Below are 20,320 nucleotides of genomic sequence, written 5' to 3' on the forward strand. Positions count from 1 at the left end.
TTCAAAAATATACAGGGTAAAGAAAAGTGCACTGCGAAATCATGACATTTCATTCCACTGCATTTGGTAGTTTAGAAGTTTCGTTCTTCTGACGTTTAATTACTTTGGTTGATATCTCGAGACCTGTTCGGCGATTGTCAGTTTTTTGGGCAAAAAAAATTACAGAGTGTTTTCAAAAAATGCACGCTCTCTGATATAATACCCGATATTGCCAGAATAATGTAGCTGCTTTTAATAAGAAAAACTACATTGAATATTGCATCATTAAATATCCTTACATCGAGAGTTGTGAAGTTGATGCATCTAAGAAAACCCCATAATTAACGAAACATTGCATGTACTTAAAAAACTAGCTCTTATTCAAGATTAATCTTCGACTATGATTCTAAAAGAAACTGAAACCTTTAAAAATTGCGACAAGTTTCGGCGTATTAAGTAAATAAAAATGTCTGTGTATTGTCACAACTCGTAGTGGTGTGGTGAAATCCAATAAATGATAAGCGCTATTCATGGATTAGTTTTTAATGATCTTTTGCTTTTCATATGTACAAATATGATTATCGAAGACCGACATAGATTGCTTTAACTAACTCCAGTACCCCGCATATAGTTTCGCCCTTATCAGGTCTCATCAATCAATTGAACACGCGCAGATATCGGCAATGCCATCTACAAGTGTTTTGGGTCTGCAGGAAAATCTTTACCAGCGCCATTTGCCGAGCGTGCGTTTATTCTCAGAGGACAAAAATGACGATAAAAAATAAAACAAATAAAATTAATGCGAGGTATTAATTTGAACAATGAAAGTTTATTACGACTCTAGTTTTATGATCAAAAATAGTCGTATATCTATCGAACTAGAGATTTGCTCATCGTGGAATACGTCAAAGAAAGTTGATTTCAGTTTCTTGCAGCCAATAATTCGCTCTGTCCCAAGGTAGAGCGAACCTTCTCACCTTCTTCAAGACAATTTCAAGTTACAGCTGTGTTGACAGGAAGTGCAGTTTTTAGGTGCTTTTGATGGATCTAGTTATCACCATGGGGCAAAATAACAACGGAACTAATATAACTGAAATATTTTATGGATATACTCATTCAAACAGAAACTTTTTGTATTGTTCTTGTTGTTGATAACTTGTCTAATAAAGGTATTGCTCTCTGGTACCTGAATTACTCTTCTAACAGCCAATACGTGCGCATGTTTCCTTTCCCTTTAATATTTACCTCCCCTCTACTGATAGTTTTGAATTGGCCTGTAGGCAGCAGCTTCATAGTATCAGATGATATCTGTATCTTTCCAGGCTACAACCATATTCCACATGTTACTTAAGAAAAACTCTACCGAATAATCGCACAACCTCTGCCGTAGATTGCATCCTAGAAGCTGTGTTAATAGTGTCCCCAAAAAAGCAGTACCTGGGCACTTTGATTCCTACAATCCCTGCTACGGCAGGCCCGGAATGCACTCCTATTAACGGAAAGATAGGAAAGCCTATTTAAAATTTTGCCGCATAAATACCAATTTTTATCTCCACCGAAGCTCCAGATGGGGACTTAATGCTTCTTGAGTCCTGAAGCATTGAGAAAGCTACTTTTACCATTACTTCAGGATGATTTTCAGTTCGTTCTGGTGCTCCACAAGCTGCCATATAGATTTGGCCAACGGTCTCAACCTAACGATAAGAATATGCAAAAGAATTACGAAGTTGTGTATCAATACGAACTTTATAAACATTGAACTTATCCATGAGTTTATCGAACGTGGAAAAAACCTCATTCATTGTAGATACCATTTCCATGGTTTCCTTAACGGTCTTAGACTGAAGGCCCACAAGTTCGCAAAACAAAATGCTAACTGAGCTAAATGTCTAAAAGAGAAATTTACGTGCGACTAATGAACATGAAAAACTACACAGCACTTTATACGCACTTCACAAGTGTCTAGTGCTGAGTCCCCAGATCTTAATCTATCAGCTACAGCTTTTGGAATCATGGAATACAACAAATCATCACTTCGTTTTTTCCACTGGTCTAGAAGTTCGTGGCTGTTTTCGAGGTCTTCGGTATTTTGCTCTGCATGGTCGAACATTGTCTGCAATCTTCGAAATACCTTGTAAGATTTTGGGTATATTGTGAAATATCCGTATGTTTCATGTAATGTAACAGCTTAAACCGGATTGTGTCTAGCACTGGCATTAGCCGATTTAATTAAAATCGAGTTATGCCTGCAATTGGCATAAACCGAATTTAATTGTTAAGGCGGCTTAAATGGTTACGGATAATATGTGCATTAACGGTTTTGCCTACTTGGAATTATGCTGCCAACCTGCCAGGACCATTTCTCTGCTCAATCCATGCGAGTTGAGGTCATTGAGGCAGAGTGATTGGGAAATTAATTCTCCGATATCGTTGATTCTAGAATTAACTTTTATACAGAATGTCGTCTATACATGTTAAGCTACTTTAAAACGATGTTGCTTGGTACGTCCCATCTGGCCAGAAGTTTCTCTTAATATACTTACATGGGACTGCAAAGGAAAACAATACTGTTGATTTCTTGTACAAACTTCATCTGCCCCTTCAACAGAAGATAATTTCCTCCCTGTCCTTCAGCATCCTTGCCGTCTTCACGAACGTCGAACAACTCGTGTCCTCGATTACACTCCATTTCAAACACGACTGCTTGCAAGTTCTTAATCTATAAATACATTTCCTCAGCTTCTCCATCGCAATAATGATATAAGACCAAAATTACGTTCTTCCATGTCAAGGCTATGCCCTTAGGCCTTCGCAGCCGGAAATACTGACCAACAGCCTTATTAATGCAAGGCTCCTCTGGGTTCCATATGGTGGCGTAGTTTTCACCAACAGCAATTATCTGGAGGTTCCTATCTATAAGCAAAGCGAACGGGAACAGGGTGATGATCAAGTCCACGGAAAAGGGGGCCAATTTGGCTAAATGCAGTTGATCAATTTCCTTCTTTTGTTTGTTTAACATCTGAAGATAAGAATTAAATATTTTTGTGCAAATAGTGGGATTAAAATGCGAGCTTACGTAGGATTTGTTTTCGAAATCCAATCGAAAGTTGACCAGAACCTGCTTCTTGGAACCGTTAGCTGAGCTGGCCTCCTCAAGGATTTTGATGTTCAATTTCAACTGAAAGAAGTCTTGGGCGCATTGTTCCAACACTCCTGGAGAATTCATAAAACTTCTAGTCAAGTTGAGAATTTTTTTTTTAATTCTAACTTAGGTGAAAAGTTTCATATGTTGGCCCACAGGCTGTTTGTAAATTGGAGCAATATGCTCGGAACTGACAAGAAAGGTAACTCCTCACAGACATAAAATAGAGAGTGAAGTGTCACTTTTGCTGTCTAGACTAAAAAAAATACACTTTTCTCATATTTGCCAAATATGGAAAAAATAAATAAAACAAGTATGTTTTCTGGAGAATGATAGAATTGTGTTACTTTTTGTTTCAGCATGAAATGCAACGTGCCAACTTGGAACCAATATTTCGGCTCTTACAGAAAATATGTAAATATGCAAAAGCACAAAGATTTTGCTTTCAAGGGAAACATTCTTTAAGTCGATTTTCTATAAAATTGCATGAACTCTCCAGCGGGAGTGGGAACAACCGCTAAAGTCTTAAAGGAGAAGGGTTCATTTTTCTTGTATAATCCACCTATATATTTTTCTACTACTTTTTGCATTTTTATAAATTAATATTGAATTACACCAGTTTTTACTAGACCACCGTTTTCGGTATAGCTTTCCCAAAGCTGGAAAATGTTCCAGTCACTACATCTTTACCAGCAGAAGGAAAAGTATTTTTTCTACCCACGGTGACAATTACAATTAACATCAACAAAAATATCTCTTATAAGTATGCATATTCCATAACAAGGTAATGTGTTATATTGGATCAAAACATAAATGCTCTTGATTAGTGCACTTAAAGTGAATCAGCAAATTTGTAATTGCTCGTCTCACAACATATTCTAACTGATATTAAATCAACAATATATACCGTGAAACAGTAAATATCTGTATCGCATTGCACAATTTAACAATCCTCGCGCAAACATTTAACTTAGCCACCTTGTAACTTGCTAGATAATGCTACGACGCATCCTCAATTACTCTCGATCAAGTATACACATTTAAAACGATTGCTCATCTCTCCTCGTATATTTATATGGGCTGCATATTCCTTTAACGTATTAATATTCGTTGACATCTTTATCGATATAACAACGCGAATTTCTCATTGATATTTTCACTAGTGTTATTGTCGTTCGTGGCCTTAGTTAATTAAAAATGTCTCATTCCTTCAACCTGGACAAATTCCTTGGTAAAGTGGCTGTAGTAACCGGGGCATCTGCCGGCATAGGAAAATCAATAGCTGAGTCGTTAGTAAAGCAAGGGTTGGTGGTGGCAGCGCTTGCCAGAAGACTGGATCGCCTTCAACAAATATCCACAAATCTGAAAGGAGAAAAAGGCAAGCTGGTACCGTACGAATGTGACGTCTCCCAAAAAGACCAAATTCTATCCACATTCAAGAAAATCACGTCGGAATTAGGTCCCATTCACATTTTGGTTAACAACGCTGGCCTTTCCCGAGTAACCAGCATGATCAGTGGAGACATTGATAAGTGGAAATTGACCATAGATACAAATTTACTTGCGGTAGCTATTTGCACCAAAGAGGCGATTGCAAGTATGAAATCCAAAAATTTGAAAGGACACATCATCAACATCAACAGTGTAGCTGGCCATACGATCATAGACTACCCCGCTTTAAACGTTTACTGCGCTACCAAGCACGGACTTAAAGCCATGACAGAAACAATGAGATTGGAAATCAATAGTGAGAAGCTGCCCATTAAGATTACCAGCATCAGCCCTGGATATGTAAAGACGGAATTTACTGAAGCCTTCATGGGTAAGGAGCAAACATTGCCAGAGCTTTCTGATAGGCCTGGCCTGGAATCCGAAGATATCACGAATGCAGTTTTGTATGTTTTATCTACTCCAGAACACGTTAATGTCAGAGAGCTGATTGTGAGCGTTCAGGGTGCTTTGATATAAAATGCATAATAAAATTTGTTGATTTGGATTTTATTATTTTTTTGTTATATAGTCATCATGCAAGATATGCAGGCATGTTGCTTTGTATTGCAAAATATTATGCAATCGCCATATTACCCCAGAAACCCTCTGTGTATCAAGATACTCACGTCGTCGCTAAATGGTCTCGCCAAATTTTACCACAAATGCTTGAAGCAGAAATGCGACGGTTTAAACTAACTCAATTTAACCTAACAAGGCTTAATTTAACTGTTTTCAAAATGCATCGAAATGTATACAGTTAAGGTTTTTATAACGTTATGAGCAAAAGGTGCACTTTATTATTGTTTTCTAGTGGTTACTACACGGCCGATTTGTTGTAATAAACCAGAACTCGATTTAATTTACTCGCAGCCAAACCGCCTAAATAACCACATCTAACCTGGATCTTTCGCTGAAATATTTAAATAATTTAATTAACCGGATTTTGACCAACAAAATTTTTTGTAAGCAGGTCTCAGACCAAACCACCCTCAATTTGTTCCATTAGACTCGTTGATTTTTTTTAGTTTTCCAATAGCGTTTGTATACGGTAATAAAACTCACTGTAACGGTTAACTCGAACATTTTTTTAAACAAAGTTTCTGAATGTATTCCTGAGATATCGACATTTAAAACTTGAAAACTGTCAAAAGATCAGTAACACTCCCACTTTGAAACTTTTCAAAAACATTTCGAAATTTTCTATAAGGCAATTTTCAGTTTACCGGATTGATACGGATCCTATATTCATTTTAGACACCTCATTTGAGGTACTAGATTCTTGGAATACCATTTTTGGCGTTCTTTTACAGCAAGAAATAGCTACTAATGTAATCCCCTAGCCAAGAAAATGAAATATATTTTGAAACCCGTTGCTATGGAGTCATAGGGTGCATGTCAATGATTATTTTTGAAAAACTTTGGATTGAAGTCTAAGAAGGCCCAAATTAAACTGTTATCCAAAATGTCCTAAACAAAACTTGTATTCAAAAAGTCTGTAGAAAATTTTCAAACAATTATGGTAAAATATTAGCTCAGAGAAGAAAAGATAAAAATAATATGAATTGCGAGTTTATCATTTTCCAGTCGATTCAAAGTTCCACGCTAGTGGAATTTATGGCATCGTAACGTTTGAATTTTTTAAAATTAATATTTTGGATTTTTCGTTAGAGCCAAACAGGAACACTTAGGAAGTTCTCTCTACGTTTCACGTGAATTTACTTAGTCACATTACAAATATACTTACCCATGAGGTATTTAGTGTACCCAGGTCTGCTACTTCTATAAACAAGCACACATCCATTTTCATCAATTTCGGTGAGATACATCGAAGGGCTTTTCATTTTCGGATACGTGAAGGAAAATTGATGATGAATATTATCTACGCTTTCGAGAAATTCAGTGAAATATCTGCCAGTGGCTCTTACAGTCGCATCATACCTAAAAATGATATGAAAATAGATTCGCCAAAACAAGGCAACAGTAATACCCAAACTTCGATGTAAATCGAATGAAGCATTTTCCGAAGTAAGAGACAAATTTGTCGTAAGACCCTCCGGTCACTTTAGCGCAGGCCTGTCCGAGCTCCAGAGCTAAACTATCTGGATAAATCTGGTGAGTATTGAAAACTGTGTGTCTGCAGTCGGAAACTCTAAGTATTTCATGCCACAATTCTTCTCCGTATTCAATCTAGAGATATCCTTTACGGCAAATCAATCTCATAGAATAATAATGATAGGACTCACCTTGATATAATACTGGATGGCTTCCAGTAGCATTCCATACATTTTGCTGTAAGGCCTGTAAGCAGACTGTAAGAGGTTAGTGGAAATTCAATGTGGCATGTGCATTATTAATGGAAATATATTAATTAATTTAGTGTTCGAGTTACGAGACAATCGCATGCAAGCTGAAAGTTTCTTACAGAATAAAGAAGTTAATGGGGAGTCGCGTGTTTCCCATCAATAGTACTTATCTCAATAACAGGCAAAAAGAAGGAAAAAAATTAATTAATTTCTAATTTCCCTTAACTGTAGGTCCCAAAAAGTAAAAACCTATAAATTCCCTTTGTGAATCTGTACGTTGCTAATTGTTGAGATACCCAAAGTAATGAAATTAAGTGAAGGAAACATTAATCTCATTTCTTATTTATAAAAACAAAAAATTCTAAAGCCCACTTAGAGCTTTTAATAACTTATGGAGAAAATGAACTCTAAAACTCTAATATGTTCCGAAAGTGAAGTTCTCATTATTTAGTTCAAGATATGAGACACCTTCCTACCAAAAATCGAAGCGAATCTGGGTACTTTCAGATTGAGAATTGAGAACTATTACTCAGTCACAAGCTTGACAATAAGGGCGTTATTCACCATCTCCACGTTCCCCTGGAACATTAGAAAATCAAGTATTAACTTCAAGTTTCACTATGGTTTCTGCTTAATCATTTACATCGTAATAAGTTCACAAAACATACTCAAAAATGTATGTGTTTGGTTATGGGACTATGAATATTTTATAATTTAGAGTAATAATTTTATAAAGTTCTCCTTGGACGGAGGCGAGTTCCCAATGTAATGTCGAACAACAATATTAAACTACAAAGTTCAGAAAAAAACAAAATTGAAATTCACATATTTTTACGATTTTGAAGGTGCTGTAACATGAAGAACTCACAGAATGCTTTTGCAGGGCTTCAAGATCTCAATTCAGTTATCCTACATCAGTATAGGAACCATTGAACCGAAAAAGGAAACATCAAAAATGCCGAAACTTTCTGAAAATTTTCAGTGAGGGAGAAGTACCCATTTTTTGCCTCGTTTTAAATTTCGAACGCCGATATTTCAGGAACACCCGGAGCAATTGCCTTCAAAATTATCCCAAATTAATTATCTGTATGCGATTTATGGTCCTATACAAATTAGACGAACTTGTGGTTTTAAAAAACTGAAAATGTCTAAAAAATAATATTATGTTTATGATATAGTCTGGGAGAGTAGATTAAATATTATCTATAAACCCCAAGGCGCAATCTTTGTAGAAAATTCTTATAAAGATTACCTAAGGACTATACCAAAATTTGCACACCCGAAATTAAAAATATTTTGAATGCCAAATTGTCTGCAAAATAACGAGAAATTTTCAAAAAAAAAAAACAAAATTCACACTTTCTTCCGATTTAAAATGTGAAAGTAGCAGGAATGACTCTAAACGTTGAAAGTGTGAATTTTGTTTAATACAATAATCATTATTGTTAATTTTTAAAGGAAGATTTTTTGATTATCATTGAGTTTGAAAAATAAATTAATTCCGAATGCAGATCATTCTAATTATTATAACATCCAAGAAAGTCGATGCAAATGTTCTCCACAAACCAACATTACACTTTTCTGGATCTCAAAAAGTAATAGAACCCGGTTTAAATCTGAACGTTCTCATCAGAAAGGAAAAAATCGCTCGGGGGCTATTTCGTTCATTCCCGTGTTAATACTATTAGATTGCAATTTTTAGATTATTAACCATATTTAGCTGCTGATTAGTAAAAAAGCACGAAAATCCTTATCCCAAATTTTTAAAATTTCAATAACTTTTCTCTAGCTGAGCCCTGTTAGCCCGCCATTATCGATGGTCCTACATGAATGCCACCAATCGTCGGTTCCCTGCAGCTCTATAAAATCTTTCCGCAGAAATCGAACGTCTATTTAAAGCCACAGAATAGAGAAGTCTGTAACATGGGGCTGAAAAAATTCGTGTGACATTTTTAATAGATCTTTTAAAGATTTTTATATTTAAAGACTAAAACTGATCAATGGAGAACTCTTCATCGATCCTGTGGAAACTCTTACTAGATGGCGTGTAAAGGAGCAATTCTCAATCTCATATGCACACGCAGATTGCCACAAATAGACAGTGAGATGAAAGTTTGATGTGAAATTTTCTGGCTGCAGAAAGACTCATTTTCGGTTAGGACCATAAATTATACAAGGTGATTCAAAATGAAGATACGTTAGTGGGTTCATTTTTTTTAAATGAAATGGTTTACTTTTTCAGCCGGCGGCCAATTCTATGGTTAAGCGGCAATTAATAATGGCAATATACAAGGTGACTCAAAATGCAGATACTTTTTTAAATTTAATTCTTATATGTTTAAATAATTATTCATAGAGAAATTCATAAATTGTCAATTTCGGTATGCTTATTCGGATTTCATCGGTGCACTCTGCTCATCTAACACGACTCACTTATTAAATTTGCAAAATAATGTATTAATGAAAAATCATGAATTCATGAGGGTCATTAACTAATGATATTATATAAAGGAGCATGTAAATACACGTTGATAGAATGTAATATCTATGTCCTAATCTACGATCGTATCTTACTTCTTGCCTTAAGAACCTTTCAAGCGAAAAACCCTTAATATTCCTCTCCTCTCTAAATCTGCACATCTCTTCTAGATAATTAACAGCACCTTATAAAAACAATCCAAATCTTAATGTCAAAACGCCATATTGCTTATTTAAAACTTATTGCATTTATACTAAATGTTATGGAAAATCGATATTTAATTTCCCTTTAGCCTAACTACTAAACTTATGATAAAAACTGCTTGGGGGCTTGCAGGAACTCTCTAAATAATTAATTTTTAATTCGCTAATTTCGTTCAGGGACTAATATCATTAATCAAGAGTAATGAAGCAATTTGGTCAGAAATGGTCAGAATGTTTGGTGATTAAAATTGTAGTGCCTGCATATCAACTGCTGGTTAAAATAATTAGGACGACTCAGTCATTCGTCGGTTTTGTGAGCTCGTATTTCGGGAATACCTTTGTTCATTTTCAGAAACAATCAAGTTCCTGCTTGCAAGTTTGTTTCGTAAATTCCAGTGCGAGCTCACTAACTCTGACAAGTTTCAGCAGAAAGTTTCGATATTGCTATTTTTTATTCTTTAAAGTATCATCTTCTAGTTCTTTTGATTCTGAAACCTAAAATTTATCCTCTCCTTATGCATCTCATGATTTGTGGTTGGGTTGCAAAAGAATGCCGCTCTGCAGATTGGAGAAACTCAATTAAAATCCCTCTGTGTTTGTAGATAAAGTTTACTAATAATATTGTAACTGATTGAATTCTGCGGTCTCAGAATTCCTGTTAATTCAGTGAATTTCATTAAATTATCATTACTGGCTCACAATCGCATGATATTCACGATAAAGTATGATTCATCTACACGATGGTTCATTAACAATTCATAAGTTCAAGATACTGCGCATCAAATGGGGGTAATTGGCGCAAACGTGTTTGATTCAAAAGGTGGGAGTTTCAGAATAGATGGTGTGAAAAGCTCAAATTTTAATTCGTGTTTTAGCCAATATTTCTGAATCTAGATTAGGCACTTGGAACTTGTAAAGTTATGTTTTCAAAACAACGGCAAAATAACTAATTCAAAGTTATTTTTAAACACCCTATATATTTCCAAAACTAGCAACTTGCATATAAGGAATTCTTGCGTCAATGGTCAACATTTGATGTCCAGTATCTTCAGCTTTAGGATTTTCAATGGTTAATAAATCATCAATGTGTATACCCGGCATGGACAAATATAATTAGCCTGGATCGGACAGCCGAAAACCAGTCTCCTGCTGAATCAGTGGCGCAGATTGAAAAATATTTAAGGAGACCGAACGATATCTTGGTTCCTTGTGTTGTCCCTTGTAGAAGCCGTTCTAATCACAAAGATCATCACAAAATCAGCTGGCGCCCAGATCCAATTTCAAAATTTAAAATGTAATAATTTTTCAGAGGCCAATTTTCTTACAAAATTGTCTTGTTTTGCGATTTCCTGTCATTCCTCAGACGTTGAAAATTAAAACTTAGGTATAAAATATATGTCTTAATTAGTTATGAAATAAAATATGTTTTATTTGAACGCTCTATAACAAGTTCTATAACTCACATTCTATGACAAATTGATCATTTTTTATTCATTCAGGTCAAGTTCCGTCAAAGCCTTTTTGTAGACTTAAACTTTGTAAATCTCTTCTCGACATCAACCCTGGGTAAATTTTACAAATTATTCCAGCAAGTTTAATTAAAAGCAGTGGCTTTAATCATGCAAGTGTAATGGCCACTGGGAAGCTGTAAAAGCGGCTAGATGGAGTTATTTTGCCAATTGTAATGGAAACGATATGGAAACTTAAAACTCGTTATATCACACCCATTAAACACAATTTCGATGCTTTGTGACAGAGAGATGGGGGCTGGGAGTTTTATAATAACTGGAGATGGATAGCAATGGGGAATATCCTGTGACATTAATAATTTAAACAATAATTAATCACAAAGATTGTGAGTTGAAAACAATTATATCTCTTGTGACCTCTAGGGCTGTAACAGGCTTCCCTTTTTAGCGCATGGCTAGTAAATGCACTAAAAGCGTGCTTTTATCTCTATCTCTATACGAGAACGGACGACGACCAAAATTCCTAATGTTAGTTTGCGTCCGTTTGCTAAGGAGAGAACTCGATGTTTCTCTGCTCCCCGACGATTGTGCGATGTACATAAAGCCAATTTTATCTTCAGATTTATCAAGTGTTGGCAAACCATTTAAGAAACGATTTAAAATTTTACCTATAGATGTCATAGTGTAATAAGTTGAAGTGGAAAATAGCCTAAGGTAAATAAGGAATTTTAATGTGAAATTAAGAGAGATTTATTCCAAACTTTCCCCACTAATATTCATGATTTTAAATCTAAAAAAAAAAACACGAAAATGCTCTTTTCGCATTTTAGATTGAAATACCATTAACCAGTCATCACCTTTCCAATTTAGGACAACATCCGACAGGTGTCGCTCAAATACATTCCCGCCGCCCAAACCACACGAGTATTTTTTATGGTTCGGTCCATGCGTTTTGAGTGTTTCGCCTGTTGTTAAGGTCATCAAACATTCCCCGAAATATGGATATGCAAAATTCAATCAACGATTATTGTATATGTATTGCGGCTTGCCGTGACCGGACACGTTGAATTTAAATGAGATCTGACGAATGTTTCATCGGTACTGACAGTCCAATTGTCCGACCTAATTGAAAATCTAAATTCGGCAGTTTAAAATATGAGACAAAATTCATATGCGTATTTCCATTAATCGTTGCATCATTGATTACTGATTAAAACTGTGAAGGTATATCTGGTTAGGATTTTGCAAACCCTTAATCGAGGAAACAATAATTTTATTTTCTTCCCAGTTCCATGGTAGTTTTGTGGGTGATTAAACTTGTTATAATTGTCTTCATACATGCCTCATCGCTTTCCTTATTATGTCCTTCACTAGCAATAACAATTATCGTTCAAATCCTTAATGGCTAGTAGAATTCTTATTCGGTCCTAATTCGTTTTATTTCCGCGCAAGACGAAACATAAAAGCCGCCATTATCACTCCTTTTGGATATTGCCAAGAGGAGCTGAAAAAAAATTGTCCTGCCCTAAGCCACTTTTGTGTTGCTGGAAACCAAAAGGATATGAATTCACCCCCTGCTCGTATCTCAGTTATAAATAGCGCTTTATTCTTGCCACGAAATTGATATCTTAACATAATATTACCTCACCTATAACTTTACCCAGGTTCCATGGAGGTAAGGGTAAAATATCCTAAATTCTCCCTAGAATCAAGTCCTCTTGAGACACGAAAATTGTATAGTTAGAGGTTAGAGGGTGCTAAAGGAAACCGTTATTGGAAATTAAAACATCTTATTGGATTGAAGTTTTGGTTAAACTATAAGAAAATTATACGGAATTGCTCTTGCACTGAGCTACACTGAAGGAAAAATAATAAAAATGCTCTATTGGAAATAGTCAACTTTGAGGTCGTAAAAGATAAGGAAGAAAATGGTATTTCGTATTTAAAAATATTTGTTGGGGCTTTGAAATTTCAAAACGGTTACAAGTAGATATAGAGATTCCTGGCCTATAGATCACCTTTTGAGGCTGAGTATTTGAATATCTAAAAATATGTTGGTTGGCTCGAATATCTGAAATAGGCATCTTTTTGCATTTTTCCTTTTTAAAAAGTGTCTTAGAAGTTTTATAACTCCAAAACGAATAGACATTAACGCAACTTCTTGACAATGCAAAGCCTTAAGGAAAATACCAACATTTTCAATTCGACGTTGTGAATATTACATCGCTCAAAAATTAGGTTTTTGATATAAAACACCCTGTATATTTTTGCCATTGCATTTAATGGGATGATCTCTACAACAAAAATCTCTGTGCTTATCTCTGATTGTTTCATGTTCTTTAAAACTTAAAAATGCCTTGATATAAACTTTTAAATTTATATTGTACTTATATATATGGACTCGTAACAGTCCTCCGCTGGAGAAGGAGGTATATTGTTTTTTAAATCGATCACTGAGTATATTTTTTTTCCTATATTTCGATCCAAGATAATCGGGTTCGGCATTCCTATCTCTGTCTGGCTAAAAAAGCGTAAAAAAATTGTATAAATTAAAGTGACAAAACATAGAGATTAGACACACAACATTAGAAAAATATACAAAGTGTTCTATTTGAATATTAAAATTTTCGACAGTAAAAAAAGCGGACATTAATCAAATTGTATTTTCAAGCATTTTCTATAAAGGATGATAATTGTCTTTCAAATTTTCAGATTTACGATGGATACCATGTATACATCTCGCATACACGGATTCCTTAATTCATCTCATTCAATTCTGGAAGGAAATCTAACCCAAGAAGGCGTGATCTCGCTTCTGATTGTGCTGGGAAGCAGTTTATCCCTGGTAGCGCTGGTTTTCGCATTCATAACTTACAGGTATGTTCACTCCACTCAATTATACAAGGTGTTCAATTATTCATAATCGTGACTGAAATCTGAGGCAGAATGCACACAAACAAGACGCAACCGCACAGCTCGAATCTTAACAAGACTTTTTACATGCCTTTGTATATATTTGAAAATTGTTTTAAATTCAGAGAAATCACTCAGTACGTTTTGGAAAACCCTTTTGGTTTTATGAAAAAAACTCAAAAATCGAAAAATTTATTATCGTATTGAAACCTTCCATTTTTTCCATTTAACTATTTTTCTAGCTCTTATTGTTCCTAAAATGCCCATATCCGAAGGCTCAAATTGCACCACACTATATATAAATCTACCAGTGCAAACTTGCTTGCTACTCGATCCTGATAAGGAATTCAATTGAATTTTCTCTTGGTTCCAATTTTCAAATTCCTGGTAAGTTTGCAGGGAAGATAATTTCCATAGAAATGGACCAGTTCGTTCCTCTGATTTCGTCGTTGTTATGGAAATGGAGAAATTGGCAATTGCTCTACTCTGATTTCGTCGTTTCAATAGAAATTATCTTCTTAGCACAGTTAGAAGGAGTTTTTAAATTGAGCCTTATAGGTCCTTAGGTCCAGTTTTAGAAACTCCTCCACAACGGAGCTTGGTGAATTCTTCCATTTCCACAGAAACTATATTGCTCATAAACTTACTTAGGAGTTATGGTTAAAATCTGACTTTGAATATTGAACGTGAAAGCTCCTAACAATGCCATGGATAATGTCAGTCACCTTTATAGCAATAATGCCAAATTAATAGAATTAAGCAAATGTATTACATAGATATCGCTATAGATCTTGTTAAAAAATTCCATGAAACGTTCTGTTCATAAGAAACTTTGTACGGAAATTCTGGTTTCCAAAGCTTTCTGGTGAAATTCCGTTTGACAATCCTCAGTAGTTTATTTCCGAATAAATTTCCAGAAAAACTAACTTCTCAACATCTCTGAGAACCTGAAATTCAGCATATCGCGGATACAGACAGTATCAATAAATAAATATCGGGTGTCAGTAGGTGTAATGCTCACGGAATTTTTCCGCTGAATTTAGTATCCTGCAGTCCTGCTTTGGTTCAGATTTTATTTTGTATCATGTTCCCAAGCATAATAGAGGAGATAGAAAGATTTAACGATGACAAATTAATTGATTTGGTGCGAATAGATTAACATCTTGGAGACTATTCGAAAAAGATTATATCCACGAAAGGGATGAAGTAAGGCAAAAAATATCTTCCAGGTAAAGTTGCCAGCGCCTTGATGTATTGACCTTTAATTAGACAGTTTACATGTTAGATTTGTTAGTTTGAAAAACAAAATTTTAAAAGAACAAGTCTGGACATCGATTGGTAAAGCCTAGAGAATGTGGTCTTCATACAGAAAAATAAAGAGGGAAATGGCCTAATGCTCAGCACTAATTTCCTCGCTTCAGTGTAAATTATCTTGCTAGCAAAGTTACCACGAGTTTGAAAAACTAGGCCTTAGACCTACGCTTTCAGTATCGTCCATAGAGCTTGGTCATTTTTCCATTGCCATGAAAATTATCTTGCTCGCAAACTTATCGAAAAGTTCAGGTTGAAACCGGTCCTTAAGTACGTTTTTATTGAACGTTACTGCAACAACGCCGTCTTGTCCTTGTTTTAAAAAGCACCTTGAACCGTTTTGTTTTCAAGTAGCTTTCCGGAGAAAATTTAGTTGCGAAAGATATCTCGAAACCCCCGTTTCAGCATATCGGCGATCCAGATTTTATCAACGAATTTATTGAGAATGGGGCAGTGAGTGTATATGCCAACAGCTCCCCTGCTATATAAAAAAAAAATCTCAGTTAACAGATGATTTGGGCAGGCGCGTATCATAGGCACATTTTGAAGGGGTCCAGTGCGACCACCCTGAAAAAAAAGAAACATGACCTTATCTTTCAAATTTTAAACGTGGCTTAAGGCGATATTATTCGCCTCATTAACTGTCAATGAATTCGATTTATTATACCCTTTTTGCAACCTCCGAACTTCCAAAGCCCTTTAAACTTCCCTGAGATATCGAAGGAGCATAAAGAGAACACCTGTTAATATCGAATGAGCCACGTCTGAGATATTTGATGCTTTGTACACGTTTCTTACGGGTATAACAAAGAGTGGATGATGCAGCGAGCCGTAATTCTTTGCAATGAGCTCCCAAGGCAATACCCAGCAGACCGCAGAGGTTCTCCGGCTTCTCTTCAGGTAACATTCATTTTTCTTTCCCCTTTCCAGTTTAATTTTCTCCGCTGAAATTGAATTCTCGAGTGTAGGATTTCAACTGCTTCCCACATAAAAGAAAACGCACATTAAGGAAGCCTTTTGGCAATAACCCGACTATGAATAATATTCCAATTTTTTCAAGCGAGCGGTTTTCCTTATACCTACCTACTTATATTGGAGAAAATCGATTTTTAGGGGATTTGATAGATGGACTAATGAAATTGATTTTGATTTGATTGATAACGATATTTAATATCAAAATTTTGAATAGGGAAACCCCACATGGCTCCTACAGGAGTATTGGACGTTTTACTGTGAAATTTGACATTAATATAGGCATGTGCATCTCGCACTTCGAATTTAATACCAGACACAGTTTGGTTTCAATTACCCAGTCGGACAATATTATCTCACATTTCCCTTAAATAAGCCCTGGCATTCGCGAGTGTTTATTATCATTCGCACCAATTAAGAAATTCCAGTTAGAAGTTAGTGAATTAGCAGATTCTAGTGCATCATAGAGGAAATTAAGATTAGTAGGATGTCTAGCTTAACACGATTATTTCTAGGGCACTTCGTAATTCATGTGGGTTCAGCCATTGAATGGGGCCCACACAAAGGCACAAATCACTTTCAGGCCTACGGAAGCCAGTCGTACTCCTGGAATATTCGTCACCGCAATTAAATAAAGTTAAATTGAATTGCGACCGATTACACCCAATTCGGTTGACGAAAGAGGCCAAAAATGCCACTTAATTTCCACTGGCAAGGGTGTTGTAACAAACTTTGTAATGATTTATCAGCTCCAACAAAGTTTGCTCAGCTATCTCAGTATAAATCCACTTGAACGATTTCTGCCAGCCGCGACGCGACGGAGAGCTGCCTTAAAAGCTTTAAGGTTTCGGGATTAGTGAGATTCTTGGATCAAGGAACCCAAGGAGCTGGGTGGTATTTTACGAGGTTGAAAATTGCAGCTCGATTTGGAGCAAAAACGTGTTTAACACCTAAAATTCACCTCCCGCACCAACACAATTTCTCGAATTCTGAATTTTTAGGTGCAAACAAAAAGATCTCATTTGACACGAACGCGGCGGCGAGTTCGAGTCGTAATTCAAGACACGAGAAGTCGATCCGCACGAACATAAAACACAAAGGAATCTTGAAATATTCCGTGGTTGAAATGAGCTTTCAGCGAAAATACTTGTCGAGGTTAAATTGCCAAATTTTCTCAAAAATTTCGATACATTTCTGAGAATTTCAAATATTCGAAAATTTTCTTAGTGCCCGAATTGACCAAGCTTATTGATCCACTCTATTTTCATTTTACTTGTGATATTTCAGATATATCGTTGAATCTTTCGAAATTCTCTGACCTCCCAAAGAATGTTTGCACTCCTGACTGATTTCTGCTTCCACAAAGTCAACGGAGACCAATTCGCGCAATTTTTTTACTCAAAACTTTATAGTGTTCTGTCAGACTTCTTAGAATGTTCACACCATTTTCTCGATATTTTAAGCAACTGTTTACGCTCATTGTAATTCATTCCACTTAAACTAATCGCAAAGCAGATCTGCATGCAAATGCTCACTTTGTAATTATATTTTGTCATATCCATTGTGCCTATGTTTGCGTAAACGTAAAAAAATTCAAACTAAACTCTGTACAGCAATACATATTCGAAACGTCTAAAAAACCCATCTCGATGATATTACATGAGTCCATATTCGCATAGGATATGAGGATGAATATAGGGTCTATAGATTTACCGGTTAGTAAAAAATTGAAAAAAATTTATCTGAAGCTGGGAACTGAGAAAAATGAGCTTAGATGTCCCTGGATTTGGAAAGGGAAGCGCTCTTTTAGAGTGTCAAAAATAGTTAGGAGAAGAATTCTGCAGTTATACAAGGCACTTGGAAACGTTGGCAAAAACTAAAAAGGTGAAATTAGAGACAAAAATAGTTTTAAAAAGTTCTCAAAAAGGTTGATCTGACGAAACACCACTATTGAAATGTGGCCGTCTAAAGGGATCATTGGAATGTTTTTTTAAATAACGATCTTTCTGATTAAGATAATGGAATGAAAATCGTCGATAATAATCAACCATAAGCGTTTTTAAGTATCATAAGTTTCACCAAATTGGATCATAAATAAAGGAAGTTTTGTTGATACCCTTAATAGAAGTGTTTCGATATTTCTAAATTCCTCTGAACTATTAAGTAAATAATATTATTGTTTAGTCAATGAGACTTTTTTGAAGAAAAAAATCCTCTACCTTTTATCGAATTTTGCATGGCTTAGTGAGAAATAATAGTTTTTTAAATAATGTGTAGCTTAAAACAGTAACTTTTTTTTTATTTTTATACAGTAAGCATTTTTACATATATGCACTTTCAAGAGAAATGTTAAAAAAATGGTAATGTTCTAAACCATGCACACAATAGTTACTTCTGACTAAACTACGTTGAATTAAAAAAAAAGGCCTTTTTTTCAAAAAATTCTAATTCATTAAAATACAATATTATTTGCTCGACAATTTAAATGCATGAAAAATATTTGAAAAATTTATCATTTACAATCAATTTTAATCAAATTTGTGATAGTTAAACACCTTTGTGGGATGATTATTACCTAAAATTGTCGCTCAAAAAGAAAGTTATTTTTAAAAAAATATCCAAATCCTTTGAAAGACCATATCTTAGTGACTTCGACCAATGTTTAATGGAACTTCGTTTACTATTTTTAGCTCTACCGCCACCTCTTTAAGTTTTGTACAAACTTTTCCAAACATCCTGTAGTGCCCCCCCTGTAAATTTTTAATCGGTTCCGCCATGACTTATGCACGAACGACGAACGTGTTCCCAATATCATTTTTTTTCGGAACATTTTGACATCACATACTGGCAAATCTTCATTAAATGAAAATTCTCGTTTTCTATTTTTCTGTGTTAGCTCACAAAACTTATCCACTTTCAACGATTGAATATTCATATTCGAATTCGTTCCTTTTACCTCGTCTAATAGAGGGTCATGTGGTTTTACTTTAGAAGGGTATTGCGGGAACTGCTAACGATATTAAAGGGGCTCGTTTAATAGGCGAAATTTACAGCACTCTGAAAACCACTTGCGAGTATATCACTTAGGCGTTAGTTGCCTTCGGCTAAATTATAGGAGCAATCTGGTTAAGCGCAATTTCGTGACGTATCTACAACCCTATATAACATAAAAACATGGTGTAGCCTTAGCCCTTAGGTGGTTGAACCCTAAATTAGGCTACTTTGTCGTGCACCAGTGCGAGCTTCGAAGAAGGGACTGAAAGGGTAGGAAAGCAAACAAACACCCTTTTGCGTTAATAACTTTACATCACAACAATGTTGTTTCAAGTAAACGTCAGATCCTTTTTCTGTATGGATTTCTTTACAGTCATAATTTTGTAAAATGTGAGTTTTTCCTTACCTTCGAGAAGAGGGAATTCACGAATTCGTTTTAGAGTTATTTTCATCGTTCCCAAACCCCGAGCCTACATGTAAAGGAGTCAAATATTGATCCAAGAATGTAATTAAATTTTGGAATTATTAATCTCCTAAACTGAAATATCTTTGAGCTAGATTTTCTCTTTCGAGTTAAGATTCCCGTATGATCATGAGTATTATTCCACCTGCTTTGCTAGGTATTCCAAAGCGAAAGGAGCTATAATTTTCCTCTAAATCGAATCATTTGAACTGTTGTTCTTTCATGTTCTCGAGTTCGTTCATTGTTTTCAAATTCTTCCTCGCTGGTTAAATTTATTGCACCACATTAGAATAAAGTACCAAAAACTTGACAAATTGCGAATGGTTTTAAGGCGCTAATGGTTTCTGCTTTCAACCGATTTCCCGAGTTCCATTTGTCCGTTGTCATTGTTCTTATCAAAGGGGATTCGCTTTGGGAAAAGCTAGATAGGCTCCGTGAATAAAATTAATGGTACTGATTAATGTAATTATCCGATTCGGTATTCTAGGAAATTGATGAAGTTTGTTGCTGGAAATTTGTAAAACTTCATTGAGATCTCGGTATTGGTATGAGAGCGTAAATGTTATTCCTAATTTCGAGGGTTATTTTAATCGAATGCAGA

At 35.3% G+C, this 20,320-nt stretch overlaps 3 protein-coding genes across 4 annotated transcripts in view; 2 read left to right on the forward strand and 1 right to left on the reverse strand.

Annotated features, from left to right (window-relative positions):
* Nucleotides 1-20,320, forward strand: part of LOC136340529 (putative adhesion G protein-coupled receptor E4P) — a 74,844-nt gene that overhangs the window by 18,971 nt on the left and 35,553 nt on the right. The window contains exons 1-2 of one of the 2 annotated variants that reach the window (XM_066284688.1): nt 11,591-11,780; nt 13,779-13,943. In XM_066284688.1, the coding sequence (XP_066140785.1) occupies nt 13,786-13,943 (158 nt within the window). In that variant the 5' untranslated portion in view covers nt 11,591-11,780; nt 13,779-13,785. Of the gene's footprint in view, nt 1-11,590; nt 11,781-13,778; nt 13,944-20,320 lie in introns of those variants that run through there. The other variant, XM_066284687.1, reaches the window with a different exon arrangement.
* LOC136340494 (soluble guanylate cyclase 89Da-like) lies at nt 789-6,911 on the reverse strand. Its single transcript, XM_066284641.1, has 12 exons — nt 6,856-6,911; nt 6,600-6,799; nt 6,357-6,550; nt 3,056-3,192; nt 2,756-2,998; nt 2,523-2,698; nt 2,308-2,415; nt 1,931-2,099; nt 1,725-1,868; nt 1,520-1,673; nt 1,359-1,468; nt 789-1,302 (listed from the first exon to the last, which is right to left on the reverse strand). The coding sequence occupies exons 1-12, from the start codon at nt 6,895-6,897 to the stop codon at nt 1,171-1,173; spliced, it is 1,809 nt and encodes a 602-aa protein (XP_066140738.1). The 5' UTR covers nt 6,898-6,911; the 3' UTR covers nt 789-1,170.
* On the forward strand, nt 4,176-5,117 carry LOC136340497 (farnesol dehydrogenase-like). The gene has a single exon (XM_066284643.1). It carries the CDS (start codon nt 4,319-4,321, stop codon nt 5,087-5,089), a length of 771 nt encoding a protein of 256 aa, XP_066140740.1. The 5' UTR covers nt 4,176-4,318; the 3' UTR covers nt 5,090-5,117.

The sequence above is a fragment of the Euwallacea fornicatus genome, chromosome 8, assembly GCF_040115645.1.
Source record: "Euwallacea fornicatus isolate EFF26 chromosome 8, ASM4011564v1, whole genome shotgun sequence".
NCBI classification, from domain to species: domain Eukaryota; kingdom Metazoa; phylum Arthropoda; class Insecta; order Coleoptera; family Curculionidae; genus Euwallacea; species Euwallacea fornicatus.